Below are 18761 nucleotides of genomic sequence, written 5' to 3' on the forward strand. Positions count from 1 at the left end.
TTGGCCGGCCCTGAAGGAGATTGATCACTCCTCCTTCACAGATAACGTCCTTCCTTTCATTGGCCAAGAGTGCGACTGTCACAGGCAACTTTGAGTCCTTTTCTGATGAAAGTGATTCTTTTGAACCGATTCACTGATTCACTGCTCCGACGTGTTGAACCCTAGATTGCCTCCCTCCCTCCACGCCGGCCCGCCTTCCAGAGGCGGAGTCGCTGCCTCCGCTGCCTGGGATGTGGATGTTTACCGGCTGCTTGTCGGTCTAATTACTCCCACAGAACTTTTCCAAGTGTTTGTTTGTAAGATTCAGCGCCGGCGGTGAGTCTGCTCGATCCCCGCGGCGCCGAGGCTTGTGAGCGACCTGTGAAGTCGAGATCTCCCTGTTTACTCGCCGCTGCGACTCCACAGCACCGACATTTCTTCTGATATTTGCCTGCTATTTCTCCAGCCGGCCCCCCCCTTCCTGGCTTTGAATCAAGGTTCGAGGGCATGCAGAAGCAGCTGGAGGCGGAGCCTCGGCGTCTCGTGGTTTTGGTCCCTTTGACTCGGCCTGAGTTGTCCACATCTGCCACTGCCATTGGCTCCTTTATCAGGTCCTCTGCTGCCTGGCTGTCTTCTCTCTTTGTCCGTCTGTCTGTCTGTTGAGTTTTAAAGTCCAACTAAGTTAAAAAACATTGTGACCTCACAGAATTATGTCTAATTAATATGACTCACTGAAAGAGCAGCTCTGCTTGCAAGGATCTGTTTTGGGTTTTTGAGACTTATTTATTTTTTTCTATTCTGACCTCAAATCACACGAGATCAAATGGACATCCATCCATCCATCCATCCCAACTCCTGCTGGTTCTCTCCCAGCTGCTGTAGGGCGAAGGCAGGGCGACACCCTGGAAAAGTCGCCAGCTCATAGAGACAAGAGACGCCTTCAGTCACGCTGGCCGACCTCTCTGGCGTATTGCAAGACTCAGCGCCTTGAACGTGAGGAGAAGAGACGTTTGTGGCATTCACATTCTTCCCAGTCCGCTGTGAGACCAGCGGACCGGCCTGGGCTTGTTTCCCTCTACCTGTGTGAGGTCAAGATGGAACTATCTGGTTCAGCTGGTTACTTTGTCCTTCTCCTCAGATTGGCCTCGTTCCGCCTTTCTCGCCCGGCCCTCGGCACACCTGGGCGATGTTCCTCGGTGACGCCCGCTTGATGCTCCTCAGCCGACGTGCCGACGGCTCCCATTACTCCCGGCAAAGCGTCTTCCGACGCCTCCCAAGGCGACCAGACCATGCACCTTCAAGGAGAAAGTCCCTCATCCATGTCGCTCAGCCCACTCTTTTTTTTTTTTAATCCCGTCCAATTTACTCCCCCCGTCCTCACGGCGAGACCTTGTAAAGTCGAGCGCAGAGATTACTTGTGCATCTCCAAGAGCTCCTTTGCAAACACACCCGGCAGTGTACCATTAACCTTGAAACAAGCTGATTAACTCGGCGCTCTGTTCCCCTCTGCCGCTCCCAAATCATATTAAAAATCTGCTGTGGAATTTCACGCCCGCCAAAATCTGTGCAATAATCCAACATTTAGTGGCAATCTGGCGGCGATGAGCCTGAAACACTGCAGGACTGTGGAAGCGACAAACTGCTTTATTTAACTGTCCTCTAATGCTGCATTGTGATCTCGGATGAGGCATTACCTGTATCAGAACACTGGAAACAACATCAATGTAATTACAGTGATTATTGTTCATCTTTGTAGTTAAAAGACAGAATCCAAAAACCTTTTATTCTTATGTCACATGTCTCCTGGTACTGTTGATTGATTGTTCAATGAAACTCTATCTATCTATCTATCTATCTCTCCATCTACCTATCTATCTAGCTCTATATCTATCTATCTATCTATCTAGCTCTATATCTATCTATCTAGCTAGCTAGCTATATATCTATCTATCTAGCTAGCTATCTCTGCTATGTGACTTCCTGGATTCTTGACGGATACCCCTCCCCCCCCCCCATCCCTTTATTACCGGGTTCCTGAGGACTGGACAGTAAATGTATGTTAAAAGGCGGCCCGTCACTTTTCAGGCACTCTGTGCTGACTGAATGCGCGAGGAGTGCGATAAAGGCGGCGCTCCACAATAGATTGCTCCTCCTCGGGGGAGGAAATTGGCGGAATTCATCAGACGTGGGCGGGTATTAAAGCCCGGCGGCGACTTGGGGGTCCTGCAAAGCGCGGGAAGGAGCCCAGGGGCATTGTTGTGCGTGTTTTATGTGGGTTTTAAGGGTCAAAGGATGCCTGTACATTGGCTCGCATGAGGATGCTGAGGGCATTGTCAAATTTCCCCAGTGGTGTCCCCCCCACTCCCCACCCCCTACTCCCCCACCCCCCCCACTCCCACTCCCACTCCCCGTTTCATGCGACTGGAGCGTCACTTGACTCACTCTGATAGCAGCGCCGACTGTCTGGGGGTGATTTATGGAGTCATAAGGGGCTGCGTTGGTGCGGACCTTGGCCCATAATTTACTCAGACGCTTATTATTGAAATGAGACATTTGGACGTAAAAAGGATCCAGAGACATTTTCTGGTTGATGGGAAGAGGCAGCGGCCGCCAAGCTCACACGGAGAACGGAGAACAAGTCCCGCTCAGCTCTGGGAGTGTTTAATTTCATTGCTCCACTCAATCATGCTGCTCTCGCTCATTTTCTTTTTATGAAAATTGAAATTGGGTCAGAGTGTCGAGAGAAGGAGTTGAAACGCGGCAGTGTTGTGCTTGTTGCTGCTGCTGCTGCTGCTGCTGCTGCTGTGGTCGCGGCGAGGCGAGGCAACTGTTTGGGTGGTTGGGTGAGGAAGACTGCAGACTGTACTTGGAAGTGACTGACGTTCCTATTAAACTGTCCTCTGCTCTATTGCTGCATCGTCTGTTATTCCTTTATTCACGGTCCCACGAGTATAACGGTTCAATTATGCTTCCCTGCATGGTCTCGTGCATCTCTCTGGCTGGCATGGACACTAAACATTGCACTCGCTCAGTGTTTCCAACCTGGGACCTTGAAGTGAAACACGTTGTTTCCCCAGGAGCCAAACTGAGAGGCGTCCCATTACAAAAAGCAGCCTTTTTTTTTTTAACCTCTTACCAACTAACACGCACACACACACGCAACTATGAAACAGTGACAACTTCTCTTGCCTTGTTCATCGTTTCAAGTGGACCACCAAAATGACTTTAGTGAAACCTTGTATGACTGTAACAGGGAGCCCTTATCTGACCTGCAAACGTGACAAAACAAACTGAGCCAGTGAAAGCCAGTTTCTACCTGTGCAGCTGCATTTGGAACGCGTGTCCTTGCACTCCTGTGCAAAACACTTGCAGGCCGTCAACACGGAGTGCCGATGTGGACCAGGCGCTGGAATCAGAGTCGCCACGTGAGAGGAAATGATTCACTCTTTCGTAAGGCGGTGACGTGGAGGACTTCTCGCGGAGTCGGAGGTGCTCCGTGATGCTTTTGCCTGACTGGAGATCAAACACTGACATTTCCAGAAGCAGCTCTTAGTCGTCCATTTGCTGTGGTTTCCTTGCGCCTGTCACACTAATTACGCCGGACTCTGTGAGCAAAAACCCAGAGCAAAAACAAGCACTCTGGGATGAGAGAGCTCCAACAAACCTGCCTGCTGCCACCGTGACATTTTCTTTTGGGGCATTTTTTTGGAACTTGCCAAATCTGTTTGATTGAAACAGCAGATAATTGGCACAGTGACACACAAAAAATAAGTGAATAAATAAATAAATAAATGAATAAATAAAGGAAGGGAGGAAGCAGCTTGCCTGGCACTGTCCAAATGTTTTGGACTTGAACGTCTACACCCCTCAAAGTTCCACACACACATTTCATCCAGTCCAGAACCATGAGAAAGAAAAAAAATAACATTAAAAAAGAAAAAGAGCAGAAAAGCATGTGTTTAATCGTGGAGGTCCACGCGGCAGACGGGTCGGCGAGTCTGCGGCGCTTCGACGGGAAGAGCTGCCGGTGCAGACGGACTCCAGGCTGAGTGACCTACATGTTACACTTCCCTCCATCTGCCTGTGTGCACTCCACACTCCGCAGCCTGCCACTCAAAGCAGCAGGTGTGCCGCACATACACGCACACACACAGACACACACACACACACACACGCGGACACACACACACACACGCGGACACACAGGCGCTGGCATAACAGCGACTGGTGCAGATGTTAAGTGCAGCACTCAAGGTTACAGACGCTGGTTAAATAAGAGTCTGCGATGTTCTTTGCGCTGCCTCATTGAGTCAGACAGGAAGGAGTGAAGGAAGGAAGGAAGGAAGGAAGGAAGGAAGGATTCAAGGGGAACAGGAAGGGCGACCTTGCTGCGCTGCTTCCAGGACAGAAGGCCGACTGTCTTTGTGCCATAAAACCTGGTAAACAAAAACATTTCATTGAGATTCAAAGTGCGACATGTGCCCCGTTAAGGCAACGAGTGCAGTTAATTCAGAGGCGTTAAATAAAATAAATAAATAAAAAAAAAAGCTAATGGGCTATTAGAGCCGACTGCCTGCGGCTTCTTGGGAAGTGCATCAATCACCTCCATCAGCCTCCATCGCCTGCAAGCTGCTGGCGCTGGCTGAGGCAGAACCTCTACGCAGACGTTCCACCCTCGGCCTGTGGGAGGAGCCGATGAGACAACAACCCAGCGAGAGGGGGAGGACCCTGGAGTGGGGCGGGGACTCAGCCGCTAATGCCTCCTGCTTCCTGCTCGTCCTCGTACGACTGGGCGACTGACAGGTGTGGGAGAACAACCTCAGTCAGTGAAGTCTGACAGTGGGTTTGTTTGCTTTTATTGGGAAGAAAACCAACAAGGGGATGTGGGATTGAGCCGCTCGCAGCTGAGCGCCTCCGTCAATACAGGAAGGGAAAGAAGAGGTTTCCTCACCTCGGCAAACACTCCACTAAACTGTTTTACTATCTGTGCCAAGGGTGGGAAGCCTGTGTGATAGCAGGGCACATTTATATATATATATATATGTATGTATTTTCTCCCCTCTCCTGGCTGCGGCTGCTGCGCCCTCACTGTGCAAACAGTCCACAGCTGCTGTCCTGGTGCTGCTTTCCTGCCACCGCTCCCCCTTCCAGCTTCCTGTTTACCCGATCGGATCCCGGGACTCGTTTCACAGCCAATTATTACAGACCAGGGATGAGTTTCCTGTCAGCTGTGTGCGTACGGAGCGCTTGGAGAGCCGCAATGCACGGAGGGAGGCTGCTCAATAATTTGTTGCCAGCATGTTTTATTCACCGAGACGGCGTACACGAGCGCGACGTCCTGGCCAAACAAAATCTTCAGGTGGCAAAATATTTTCTCGCTGATGTAAGAAACCCGAGTGGCGGCTGGAGTGGCGGCTGGGGTGGCGGCTGGAGTGGCGGCTGGAGTGGCGGCTGGTGGGGAAACGTAGTGGTGAACTTGCAAGAGGTCCTGAAGATACCAGATTATTTTCATCCTGGACTGAAGCAAAGCTGCTTCACCTGATTAATTCTTCCAAAAGCTGCACCGTCAGTTAACATCCTCGTAACGACACCCTTGATGACCTCACGGAGGGCGATTTCTAGCACTTAATTAAATGTAGCGCAAGCAAAGGAAGTAAAGGATGGAGTTCACTGACCGCCGAGTGACGCTGATCATTCCTAGAAAACAAGTGAAGAATTTTTTTTATTTTATTTTTTTATTTTTTTTAAATGGACCTTTGTACGTTGAAAAAAAATCTATAAAGTTGTTTCCTCAGTAACCGCAAGAGTTTGATGTGGACTAAATTCATTGCAAAACGTCTCAGCGCACTGATGATGGACAGAGATGAACTTGAGCGGCTGCGCTGACGACAGATCTTCAGCCTGTGGGAACGTCCGGACCGCTGCAGCCGGACCTGCAGAATCTCTCCCCCTCCGTCACACCGGCAGATACGAACTAACAGACCGCTGGAAACAAAAAGCAAAGCCGAGGCGGCTGCGTGTGGCGGGACAGACGCACACAGTGAGAGCAGCGCCCACCCTCGGCCAGCAGTTAAGGCTGCTTGACGTTCCTGCGAGGACTCGGCATTCATTTTCCATCTGGCGTTCCAGTGAGGAGGAGGAGGAGGAGGAGGAGGAGGAGGAGGAGGAGGAGGAAGGAGAAGAAGAAGAAGAAGAGTAGGAGGAGCTTGGACCGGCCGGCCCCTACCAGAGGGAAATGTGATCATCCTTCAGCAGGACTGTCACACACCATCGGCGCCTTCATTTGTCTGCGACGGTCTCCTCTGTTTGCACCGAGCAAAGCTGCACCAGGGAGAAATGACACAGAAGAAGAGGGGAAGAGTGGAGGAGAGAGGGAGGGAGGGAGCGAGGGAGGGAGGGAGGCTAAGCTAATTGCGATGCTACGTCTGTAAGACAGCATTTTAATGTGAAACGCTGCTGTATTGAAGATCTGCTGACTGGTCAGAACAATGGAAGGAGGCGCAGCAAGAATGCCTTTTGATTTTACTCGCTCCCCCCTCCCCCTCCCCCCCGCCCAGAACGCCCTGCGGTTCCACCCGGGCGACGTTGACCCAGTTCACAACTGGCTCTGGTGATTAATGCAGGAACGCTACAAAAACAAAGGTCACGTCAGGAGGCGGGGGAGCCGTGCCAGAGTGCAAAAGCAGCTACAGGAGTTCCCGTGGAGTTCCCCCCCCCCCTGGCTGGAGGGAATCAAAACAAATAAATAAATAAATAAATAACGGTAGTTGTTTTGTAGGGCATCGCTCTGGAGACGCACATTAAGGAGGAGAAGAAGAAGAAAAACATTGCGAGCGTCCCTGGGGACTGCAGCTGGGAGGGTGAAACTTACTGCTGCGGTACAAAATGTTTATTAAATCATTTTTAGTTGTTGTTGCTGCGTTGCTTCTGTCGGCAGGTAATGAGGTCGGCCGAGTGAAAGCGCTGAAAATTGAAAGAATAAATTCGAGGCGATCTCGGCAGATGTGAGTCTTTATTGCGGGTTGTTAAAGCAGGAAGCTCCCGTCCTGCTCGGCACCAGGACGCCCGGAGACAAAGTAAAGAAAGGCTTGGAAAGACTCGGCCTGTTTTTTAAAACTCCTTTGCAGCTTTTCAGATTGCTTCCAGTCTGTGTTTCGTGACGGTTCACAGGAGTGCAGCGTCAATGCTGTCCCCACAGTGGTTTGTGTCTCACCACTGGCAGACAGGCCAGGTGGAAGGTTTGCTAAATCTCTCGGGTTTTCAGGACCCGTCAACGGCATTTGTGATGTAAAGCAGCAAGACCTGGTGACTGAGTGGAGCCACCATGTGATCATGTGATCATGTGGAACCACCATGTGATCCAGGCTGCAGAGTCGGACTGAGCTACGATGACTATCAGCAGCTCCAGGACTCTGCTGATGCTTCCACACTGATATGAGCGCCTTGACCTGCTAGCAAAAATCCCAGGTTTTTTGGTTTGTTTGTTGTTTGGGTTTTTTTTTTTTTTTGGGCTGACAAGACGGGAAAACTAAAAGTTACATTGATGCATTTGTTTTTTCATTAACCTACACGGTGGATTATTTTTCCCAGCACACGTTTGAATCCACTGAGATGCAAACTGGAACTTGTGCACTTTCCTGCTGTGTCTTCTCAACCATGTTCATTCATTTAGAGACATTGGGAGCGCGCGCGCACACACACACACACACACACACACACACACACACACACACACACACACACACCTGGAGGCACTCCAGACTCATGATTTAGGTAATTGTGTTGGACCAGCCGTTGGTTTTGTGTCTTTTTGTCTTCGCCCCCGAGCCAACGTGTCTTTTGTCAGTGTAATTTCACCTCAACAAAGAATCCTGTTCAGCTCTGAAAATGAATTCCACTCCTTCCTCTCTCTGACACCATTCAGGCTAATTTCCAGAATTCCATGGCAGAGGAGCGATCCGCTCCAGAGTCGTATGTAAATACACCTGCGGGTGTCACTGTGCCGCATCTCTCTTTTTACTCCTTTGGCTCGGTGATCTAAATGATAATCTTATGATGCGGCGTTGACACCAGAGCCGAGTCTCCCAGGTGTCAGTGCAGCAATGAGCTCCTCTTTCACAAAAATCATCGGTGTTAAATGAAGCAATGAATACCTTGATATGGAGCAGGCTGCCGAGCGGCAGCGCTTCTTCAGTCTCGCTGAGAAATCCTCTTCCTTTCACCCAAAGAGGAGCTCGGAGACGGAGCGGCCGGTCGGACGGCGCCGGCGGCGGCCCGGGCTTTGATCTCAGCGCCCCGATAACGTTGCATGGAGTCTGTTTCTCAGAGTGTGTTTTCCCACTGTTCTGCTCATAAAGATTTCTGTTTGATCCGCTGTTGTTTGTCGAGACGTTCCGGAAGAAATGTAAAAATTTCATCAGAATGCTCTTCTCAGGCAGCATCGTGTTTTTATTGGCCCACGTTGGGCCCACGTACATATATATATACACATATATATGGAAAAGAGATGGAACGTTTGCACACCAAGCCACCAAGCTCGAGGCTTTGTGTGGGGGGGCCGACAGTTGCTGCTCATCAACTGGTCACGATGAGTAATCTTGTGTCCAAGGTAGAGATGATAGCTGTGAAGCACATGGACCAGAGTCAAAGAGTCTTTGGGAATGTTTTGGTAATGTTCTTTTGTCTCGACTAGATTCCAACTAGCCTTGCTCACGCCTTGCTAATGTCCATTTGAAGCACTTAGCGGCAGCAGCTAGCTTTGTGCTAGCGTGTGCTGTTTTTCTCTTTGTCTGTTTGTGGGTCTTTAAAGTGCCGCTGGCCACATTTGATTCCCAGTGCCATCACAGCTAACGTGCAGCTGACTGGTTATTGAATCAATGTTGGAGTTCCACCAGATGAAGAATCAAGATTCTTGGATTTTCTTATAGGAAATAATATGAGTCAGATTTTAGTCTCTTCTTGCGGCTCTTCTGGCATTGGGCAGGAAACAGCTTTCTGGCCCAAACACACAAAGCTCTTTTTTTTTTGTGAGACCATCTTTGACCTAACCCCATCTGTCGCTGAGATCATTTCTAACCCTAACCCCTGACCAACAGCAGGTGGCGCCCTCATGTGGCCGACAGTAACGCCGTCTCTCCCTCTCTCTCTCTCTCTCTCTCTCGTCCTCAGGTGAACGGGAAGGAGTTGTCCAAGTCCGGCCATGAGGAGACGGCGGAGGCCTTCCGCGCCGCCAAGGACCCCGTCGTGGTGCAGGTCATCAGGCGGACCCCTAGTGGCCGCCCTCACGGCCCGCCTCAGGAGATCCACGTGGTGGACGTGTGCACCCAGACCGACATCACCTTTGAACACATCATGGCGTTGGCGAAGCTGCGGCCGTCCACCCCTCCGGTGCCGGACGTCTGTCCCTTCCTGCTCTCTGATAGGTCGGTGGAACACGAGACGCATGACAGCAGGTTAGGAGAGCAAACTGAACTGAACTGAACACACATCCAGTGGCGTAGTGCTCCCTGGAGAGGTGTGTTTAGTCTTAGTTCACGCCCCTTTTTCAATCAATCCATTCAGCAAAGGATAAATGCCCTGATACACATCAGAGGGGATTGAGAAGTGGGTGTGGTCTGTATACCCACATATACCTCGCACTACACCACTGCTTTCATTCTATGAATTGTATGTTGCAGCTGTGGCATGTAGTTAAGCAGCAGCAGCAGCAGCAGCAATCACATGACTTCGAAGCACATTATTAATCCAAATCCAAGCCTCGACTGGAAAGGAAGAAAAAAGAAAGACAGAAATATTTATTGGAAAATCAGTGGTTTGAAAATAATTAGATCTTCTTAATTAGCAGTGTGTTTAAAAAATAAATAAATAAATAAATGGTGCCACAGAGTTTGTCCTTGTTTTGACTTTTGCTCAGATTGCCGGTAATTAATGAACACAGACTGGCGGGAAAAAATAATAGTGAGAAATGTCATTGAGCCACGCAGCGTACGTATGAACGTTGGTAGGATCAGCGCTGGCAGTATATGAAGCACAGGGGAAATAGCAATGAATCATCTCAGTCGCCACTCAGCCGCTGCTGACAAATATGGATGTGTGTGACGGATGAGCGTCAGGACGTCCTTCGCTTGTTTTCAGCGCGAGGACAAACTTGATTTGAGGAAGAGGAACAGGAAGAGGAAGAGGAAGAGACGGAGAGGACGGGGATGAGTGGCGCTGATTATCTCAGCGACATAGGGCTGTGTGAGGAGCGTGTGACCTTTCAAAGGATTGTTTGGAAGTTGAAAAGTTTCCTTCGGCGTAAAAACACCTGAGGATAGATTGTATAGGCCGATATGCCCTGCATAGAAACAAAAGAAAAGAAAAATCTGTCCATCATTTTTTTTTTAAACATCATCCGTACGCATAATAAATGCAAGAACAGTTTCTCTTTTATTTATCTCAACACAAACTGCCGTGTGGGTCCACCGTTGGGTCCATTGGAGTGAACCTTTAATAGTAACGGTCCAGCAGTTTATCACAGTTGGCATGCAGAGCAGTGAGCAAACAAATCTCCTGTCACATTCAAAGTGGGACAATTAGACTCAGGTGGCGCCAACTCAAGAACAGGCTGAAGAAGGTTCATGTATCATTTTCTAAATACTGAGGCCAACTTCAGATGCTTCAGCGTGGAGCTTGGCAATGAAGGAAACATCCACACCAAGAACCTTGGAGCAAGATAGACAAAGATTAATAATGGGATTAACTCGTGTTCTTGGCTCTGATGGGGACGATCTTACAGTTATTCCACTAGTTTAGGGTTTACTTGTTTTTTTTAATCTCTTATTCAAACAGATATAAAGGTTTGTTCGTTGATGCTTTAGGTTTTTGTGCGACATTATTGTTGAGAAAGCTCGAGTTTGTGTTGCACCTCTGGAGAGCAACAGCGGAGCCACGCAGGAACCTTCCCTCAAACCGGAGGTTGGCGGGAGTCTGCGAACTGCGTCTGCGCGTCTGACTGTGGATAATTAATTCCCAACAAACACAAACATCTCCGAGTGGCGTCGCTGCGTCGCTGCGACCGGAGGGGAACGAGAGATGAGATCCTAATTGGCTGTTCCGGTTCCGCTCCCGTCGCTCATTATCGGGAAGATCATTAAAGGCATTTGTTGTTATTGTCTCTGTCACGCGTCCGCGGCAAGGCCGGATCCAAATCACTGCCTCGCACTGCATCACGCGGCAAAGAAAATCCCCCCGGGGGGGGGGGGGCCTCTTCCCCCCGCCGTCATTGTGGCCTCTCGGCGCGGCCGTTTCATCAAGTGGACGCTTTACGAGGTGATTAAAGCAAATCATAAGGAGGCATGCAACACAGTGTACTGCACGGCAACCCTTAAACACAGCGCTTCAATCTGCCACTGCTTTCCTCCTGGAGACGCCAGAGCGCCTCCGCCGTCTGTCGTTGTGCGTCTGCCTCACAGCGACGCAAGAAGCGGCGGCCACCTCCACTTCTCAACCCGGCGCTCGGCGGTGAAGTGAGCGGAGTGAATTATATCGCGTGGCGGCTGAGGCTAGGTGCCTTGTTAGCGCCTGGCAAAGTGTGTTTGTTCGCCGGCTGGAGGGGAAGCGTAATAGAATCAGACGGTAGAGCGCCGGAGTGGGGGGTGTGGGGGGGGTTGTCTGTCGAGAGCAGGGGGTGAATTATGTGGATACGTTGTTGTTAACCAGAGGGATGTACTTTTCTTATCGCACACGCGCTCTCTGACGGTGGTGAAAAGCCCCCTTGACAAACCCTTTATTCTTCACACTGCGGCAAAGACAATCGACGGCTTGGCCACAAAGAACAAATTCTGTCACTTCAAAGTATTGAGGGTTTTTTTTTTTTCTCTTTTTTTTGGCAAAAGAATCATTCTCACGCACAGCTCTCTGTCTTTCTCTCTCCTTTGCCTCCCTGCCTCCCTGTCTGCCTGTCTGTCTGTCTGCCTCCCTCCCTCCCTCCCTGTCTGTCTGTCTGTGTTCCTTCCTGGTCTTTTCTTCCTCCTGACAGCTGTCACTCCCTGCACACAATGGACCAGGACTACTACGAAGGAACTGACTACCTCTCCCCAGTCCCGGTGGATGGAGACAGGACGGAGGAGTTTGAGTATGAGGTGAGCTCTCGCACTGGATGGAGGGATGACGATGACGAGGAGGAGGGATGAACTCCCACAATTGGTTGAGTTCACCGAGCTTCACTCATTTGCAAACCAGCGTTGTTGATACGCTGGCTCCAAACGCGGCCCCACAGTATTCTGCACACATTTTAACTCGTTTTGCCCTCTTGCTTTGCTTTTTCATCATCATCATCATCATCATCATCATCATCATCATCATCATGCTTAAGTGAGTTGCTTAAAGGTCAATTATTTTTTTTTCCCATCGTTGGATCAATATTTTTTTTTTATCTTTCACTCCAGCTCAGAAGCTTTGAATTATTTATTACCCCCCGACCACACACACACACACACACACACACACACCCACAGTGACAAAAACTGTTTACAGCCTCCTGCAAACGGCAGCCTCTCCTGCTGGAAACAATGCAACTCGTTGGACCTTCCATGTACAGATTTCCATTTTGGAAGGAGACAAAAAAGACCACAGAAGAAATCCTAGAGGGAAGAACAAACGGCAAACATAAGGAGAGGTACGACTGTAATCCCCTTGGTGATGTTGCAAAGGGCCCACTTACATTTTCCACCGTGTGCATGCAAAGTCATGCTGGATCTCATTAGGTTTTAAATGTCTGATTGGAGACGTTGGTTGCTAACAGAACAGCACAACCATGGTGCTGTGGCCATGGTGTGTGTGTGTGTGTGTGTGTGTGTGTGTGTGTGTGTGTGTGTGTGTGTGTGTGTGTGTGTGTGTGTGTGTGTGTGTGTGTGTGTGTGTCCTCTCTCATCTTTTTTTTCACCAAGTCACTGCTGTGGATGGCAGAGATCTGCGGCGCTGTCCGTGGTGCTGAAATAGCTCTGGAGTGTTTTGTGACGGTCTGTTGATGCTGTTGTCGTTGTTATCCATTCAGATTAATATAGAGGCATTGTCTTGATTATTTTTTTTATCCTGTTTGCAAGCAATATAGAAGTCCAAAGGGAGCCGTAAAAGTCTGTTAACATCTCGTCTCTGCAGAAATCTTCTGCGTATTCAAATGATCCAACTCTCAACTCTCTTGCCTCTCTTCCGCGCCGTGTTCTTATTGGCTTCTGGTTTTATGGCTCAGGTATTAAATAGATGATCTTATTCTTTGTATCATTAGTTTACATTGTTGTTTTCGTTTGTTTCTCAGAGTTATTGGGTTTTCCTCTTTTGCTGGAGAAAAAAAAATTAGAAAACAATCAAAGCGTGAGTGTGAGTGAACATTGGCAGCAAACATTGAATCGAGCCTAATAATTAGCGTGCGAGTGACGAATCACAGCTAATTGGCTCTGACGGCGGATCACAGAAATGCACCGGTTTGTGCAGCAGGTGAAAAAGAAAACAGTCCCCAGAAAAGACCTCAGACCTGAGATTTGAAAAGTTATAACAGCACTGGAGGAAACAAAATCCAGCCTGTTGTTTGGCTTCAGCTCTATCAAACCTTATTAAAGTGTCTGTGGCTCTGTTATGGGAAAAACCGAGGAACAGAGTGTGTCGGATGCTTTTCAGGCTCTTGATCTCTGACACGCGCAGGTAAACAAGTGGATGCAGTGACGCAGCGGCGCCGCAGCAACATCAACAGACTCTGGATCAGCTCCATCAGCTTTGGTCGTACCTTCTTTTATTTCCAAGTCATTGAAGTGTGAGCACACAGCGGAGAGGGCTTTCAGCTGATCCGACACCGCTCCCCCCCCCCGCCCCCCCGTCCATCACATTTGCTCCATTAGACTTTGCTGTGAATGCCTCCTCCCGCTGAGCCCGGCTCTGTTTCTGCACATTCTGAAAAGATCTGCTCACCGGCTCGGATCATCAGCGAGGCCCTCGGTGTCAAATCACAACAAATATGATATATCAAAGTCTCTCTTTATGCCTCATTGCTATTAACAAATCCTATTATACTGTGCAGGCTTTGCAGCCTTTGCATTTTTTTATAGTTTATTTCACGCTCCAAGAGCTAGATGCGGCACTAATGCTGCCCTGCTTACTGTATGTCAAGTGAAAGCTCTCAGTAAGAATCCTCCTGTGTGTGTGTGGGGGGGGGGGGGGCTGGTCCGTCGCTCTCTGCTGACAGAGAGGAAGCAGCATGAAGGGAAGACATTTCTTTAAATTACCTTTATTGCCAGGAAGAAAAGGCAGAGTAGGGGATAGCAGTTTGCATCCCATTACAGGGAAACCATCTGGGTTCCATTCACCTCTCTAATGCAGCAGGACAGTGATGTCTGCTGGGTTCGTAAAGATGTGGCGAGTCCTTGAGCTTCTGTGGAGGAAGACGTTGCACTTATTTCCAAATGGAGCGAGGGCAGGGGAAGCTGGAGCTGTCTGAAGGTTGAGGAGTGGAGTGGAGCTCTTTCATGTGACGTTCTTTCAGCGCACCGACCCAACACACCTGTCCCGCTCATTTTCAGCCCCCATCCTGGATAAAAGACCACCGCACGTCAGTGTTGCGGCTCCAGACCAGCGTCCTGACGAGACGCGGGCCAGAAAGTGGGTACAGGAGAAGCAGAAAGGGAAAAGGGCCTCGCAAAAAAAGGGAGAATGTAGGATTTTAGCTGTGAAGTTCGTCAAATACAGAAATCCTCCTCTTGACAGGCGTTAAGTGGTCTGATGTGCGGTGCAAACATTCCTTGCTGCGTGGCCGTGTTATCGCTTTATCGATGTTTAAATTACAAGACAAACTTTGTAGGCCGAGTCTTTACTCGGCGCCCTATTGACGTCAGACTCTTGTCTCTATTGATTTCACGTCTCGGACTTGAGGGGCCTCGTTCTTAGCGGCTCGAAAGAAGTTCAGCGCTTAATGCTGCAGACGTGTCGCGGCGTGAAGGCAGCAGGGATGGAAAAGTTGAAGGTATTTACGAGCGCTTCAGAGGAGCCGAGGTTTTTCTCCCGGCCAGCAACACTTTTATCCAGACCGGAACGACTTCTCCTGCTGTCAGTTGCCGTGCGGTTTGGCTCAGACGTGCCGAAGCCTAAACTCAAGCTCTGTTTTTGTTTCGATGGATGAGCAGAGAAATGATTGTTGCGACGTCAGTTTGCCCTTCCGGCAGTGCGGTGGCGACTTCAGTCAGACCTCTTCAGCCCTTTCCTCATCTCTCAGCTCCAGTGAGCTGAACTGATACTGATCCAAGTGTCTTTGACCTTCGCTGCTTCGACAGCCAGTGAAATAAACACTTTACATTTGCTAGGATCCCTTCATCCGTCTTCCTCGGCGGCACATGGGGAACCATTCCCCCTCGTTCCCAGTTCAGATAAATCCCCCAGGGAGGAGAGAGAGAAGAGCCGCCCGTCAATGCCGTGCGTGGTGCATATTTATTTATTTAATTTTTTTTTTTTCTGACTGCTTTTTCAATTACCGCTCATCAAAGGTGCGATTATTGTGACAGCATCCGACGCGGCTCGACGGCGGGCGGCAATATTCTCCGCCTAATCACGGCGCGGCTGTCATTGATTTACTGTCAGAAGCCGCCGAGCTCTCCTTCCTGTGAGGTGGAGAGCTCGCCCGGAAAATGGAGAGGAATCAAAAGAGAGGGAGGGCGGCTGCACTGGGTGGGTGGCTGGATGGCTGACTGGCTGGATGACTGGCTGACTGACTGGCTGGCTGCGTTTGAGGGGCTCCTCGGCTCACGTTGGTGAACGCACGCTTGACGGATCCGCAGACAGCCGCTTTCCACCGAGGCGTGCGAGTGGGTGTTCTCCTTGCACACAATGCTGTCTTCAAACCAGAGGGGAAATAAGAGCGCCGAAGGAGGAGGGTTGAGGAGGAGGGGGAGGGGGAGGGGGAGAGGTGGTCACGTGCTACACTGCAGGGTCACACACTAACACGCACGCATGCACACGCTTCCATGCAAGTTCCGCAGGTAATTCCTAAAGCTTGATTTTCAGACAGATATCCCCCAGAATGAATGTTTGGATTGCTTCCCACAGTGTTTGCACAACTCCTCACGTCGCGCCTCCGCAGGCGATTGGGGTGCGGCGTCGCTCAGGTGGCTCCAATTACCAGCGTGAGGCCTTTGTTGCATCAGCAGACGAGTGGCCTTAATGATACCGGCACCGGTGGCTTATTAGTGCAACACCCTTAAAATAAAGATGGATTCTCGCGGCTCACTTTGTTCTGAGTGGCTCTGCGGTGGCGGCAAATCCCTGCGTTTTCTCGCCTGATTTGAAGTTGTCATCTGCTTCCAGGCAGTCAATTAGACATCTGAGCTCCGCGTCAGGTGGAGCCTGTCGAGAGATGAAACGCCGGCGCTCACATGCTGCTGCTGCTTTTCTTCAGCTATTTTGGTCTGCGTCTGTGTGTGTGTGTGTGTGTGTGTGTGTGTGTGTTTGTGTGTGTGTGTAAACCTAGGTGAGGTGTACAGCCGAGGTGTGAATGTGTGCAGGCCCGGCAGAAGCTCCTCGCTGGTCCAAAAACACCTCAACTGTCAATATGCGAGAGCTGCAGAGGTGGAAAAGTGTGGGAAGAAGTGAGTGATGGATGAGTGGAGCCTAAAGAGGTGTGTGTGTGTGTGTGTGTGTGTGTGCACAAAGTAGTCGCTGACTGGCTGGGTTCCCTCAGGCCTGTTTTTAGGCATTTTTTTCTGAGTGCTGCATTGAAAAACATGATAGAAACGCCAAGACTAAGAGACATGTTTTTTTTTTGAAACCACACATTTTCGAAAACGCTCTGGAAAAAAAAACGTGTTCAGACGAAACCGTCTCCAACAATTTTCCCGTTTGCACAAACATGCTGGAAACGACTGAAAACGGTGCAGTACCTATGCCAGGCCTGGTGTGGCGCCGCTCGTTTACTCCCTGAAAGTGGAGTGTTGGAGAAGAACACCTGAAGCACGCTGTGTTTAAAGAAGCAGGAGCTCGCTAACAGCATTAGCGTCGCAGAGTGAAAAGACGATGTGGATAAACGACAGAGTTGAATTTTACAACACAGAGCCTCACGAGGTCCACGCTAAGGAAAATAAACGAAAAGTAAATGTGCGGCTTCGGTCTGAGCGGCTTCGTGTCAACACAAGGCCGAAACCATTAAATGTGTGTGCGTTTTCACAGAAACCCGTCTTCGTGTCAACGAGGAAAGACTGAGAAAAATGATTCCGTTTTGCCCTTTTTTAATCTTTGCAGGATACAAAAGAGCACACACATTGAATACAGCAGAAACTCTTCTGTCAAATACTTACGCAGTCACTGGTACAGAATCAACCTCCAGCAGGGGTCCACATTTCACCACTAGCTGTTGTAGTTCTACGGTATTCACGCATCAAAACAAACCTCAGTGAACATGGACCGAGCAAAGCAGCATATAAACTGAGCAACACAGTGTTGAAGACAATGTCCTCCACAATAAATCTTCTAACTGATGAATTAAGCTCAGAATATTTACTAACAAAAGGATGATTTTTAAGTATCGTTTTGGATTTTCCTTTGTACATTTTAACAGAGGCTCTCCCTCTAGCAACCATTCAGCAGCTATTTTGCATTCTTCCCCACCATAAGAGAACAGCGTCAGCAGCAGGACCCCAGTAGCACAGTAGATAAGTGTTAGTGCAAGAGAAACCAAGACATGCCTCGGTTCTCATCCTGAAAAAAAAAAAAGTACCGCCGACAGTTGTTGTTGCCAGACGACTTGCTCTCTCGATTTCAGCTCATAATCACAAACTGCATCCTCGCATTAGCATTTTGTTTTTCTCTCTCCCACCCAAACTCAGGGTCGATCTCTCTTCCCACTGAGTTGGAGAGCAGCTGGTGAGACCTCAGCAGGCCTTGCCAGAGGCAGCAGGTGGCGTCTCTCTCTGGCTGCGGTGCCTCGACCCATCTCATCTCTCCCGCTCCTCCGCGGTCACTCACATCTGACACGAGCGTCGGCAGCCAAGCCGCACTCGTCGGAGAGGAAATGAATCTCCTCCGCCAGCCGTTGGTCCGCGAGGCCTCCCGCCACCGCCGCCGCCGCCGCCGCCTGCTTACACCTCCCCCCTCTCCTCGACCCGGGCGTCCCAGCTGCCGAGAGCCGGTGTTGCACCTCCACTAATAAAGACTTGGGAGGAGAGTCCATTTCACACTTGATTCCCTCCGACACCCCCTGAGCCTGCCGCCGCTTGGCATTTTGCTGCGCCTCAGCTGCGGCAAAGAGCAAAGTGTGTTGTGTACATAAGTTGCCCGCCAGCTTACGAGTAATTGGAACACACTCCAGGCCCCAGGTGAAGGGGCTGCAGCGCTCTGCACTCGGTGCTGTTAAACCCTGCGCAGTAACAGGATCCCTCGGAAGCCACGTTCCCCACTATCTGGCTCATCCATCGCCGGTCCGCTTCCCCTTCCCATCCACTTTCTTTGACTTGTGATGAATTCGGGAAGCAGCTGCTGATGGCCGGCTTATTGAAAGTGAGAAGGAACAAACCCACTTCATAACATTCTTTGTCAAAGTTGCACTCGTTGCAATTCGACGTCCGACAAGGGTCCACGCATCAACCTGGAGACCTGAATCCATCTGGGCCTTGATTCAGCTGCAGAAGGAATACAGGAAGTGACACATTGGTACTTCTTCTGCAGCAGCTCCACTCACAGTCTGTGAGGTCTGATGGTCAGGAATCACCTGGTCTGGTGAGCTGGTTCACTCCTCTGGCAGGCATTTATTTGAGATCAGAATTCATGTT

The 18761-nt window shown here is 49.9% G+C and overlaps 1 protein-coding gene across 2 annotated transcripts in view; it reads left to right on the forward strand.

The window, feature by feature from the left end:
• The window catches only part of LOC142903800 (PDZ domain-containing RING finger protein 4-like), a 105021-nt gene that overhangs the window by 76819 nt on the left and 9441 nt on the right, over positions 1-18761 (forward strand). For both annotated transcript variants that reach the window (XM_076049635.1, XM_076049636.1), the window contains 2 exons: positions 9148-9401; positions 11999-12101. In XM_076049635.1, coding sequence (XP_075905750.1) covers positions 9148-9401; positions 11999-12101 — 357 coding nt within the window. The remainder of the gene's footprint in view (positions 1-9147; positions 9402-11998; positions 12102-18761) is intronic.

Source organism: Nelusetta ayraudi, unplaced genomic scaffold, assembly GCF_046127955.1.
Source record: "Nelusetta ayraudi isolate G7.1 ecotype Tasmania unplaced genomic scaffold, CSIRO-AGI_Nayr_v1 ptg000119l, whole genome shotgun sequence".
In the NCBI taxonomy this organism is placed as follows: Eukaryota; Metazoa; Chordata; class Actinopteri; order Tetraodontiformes; family Monacanthidae; genus Nelusetta; species Nelusetta ayraudi.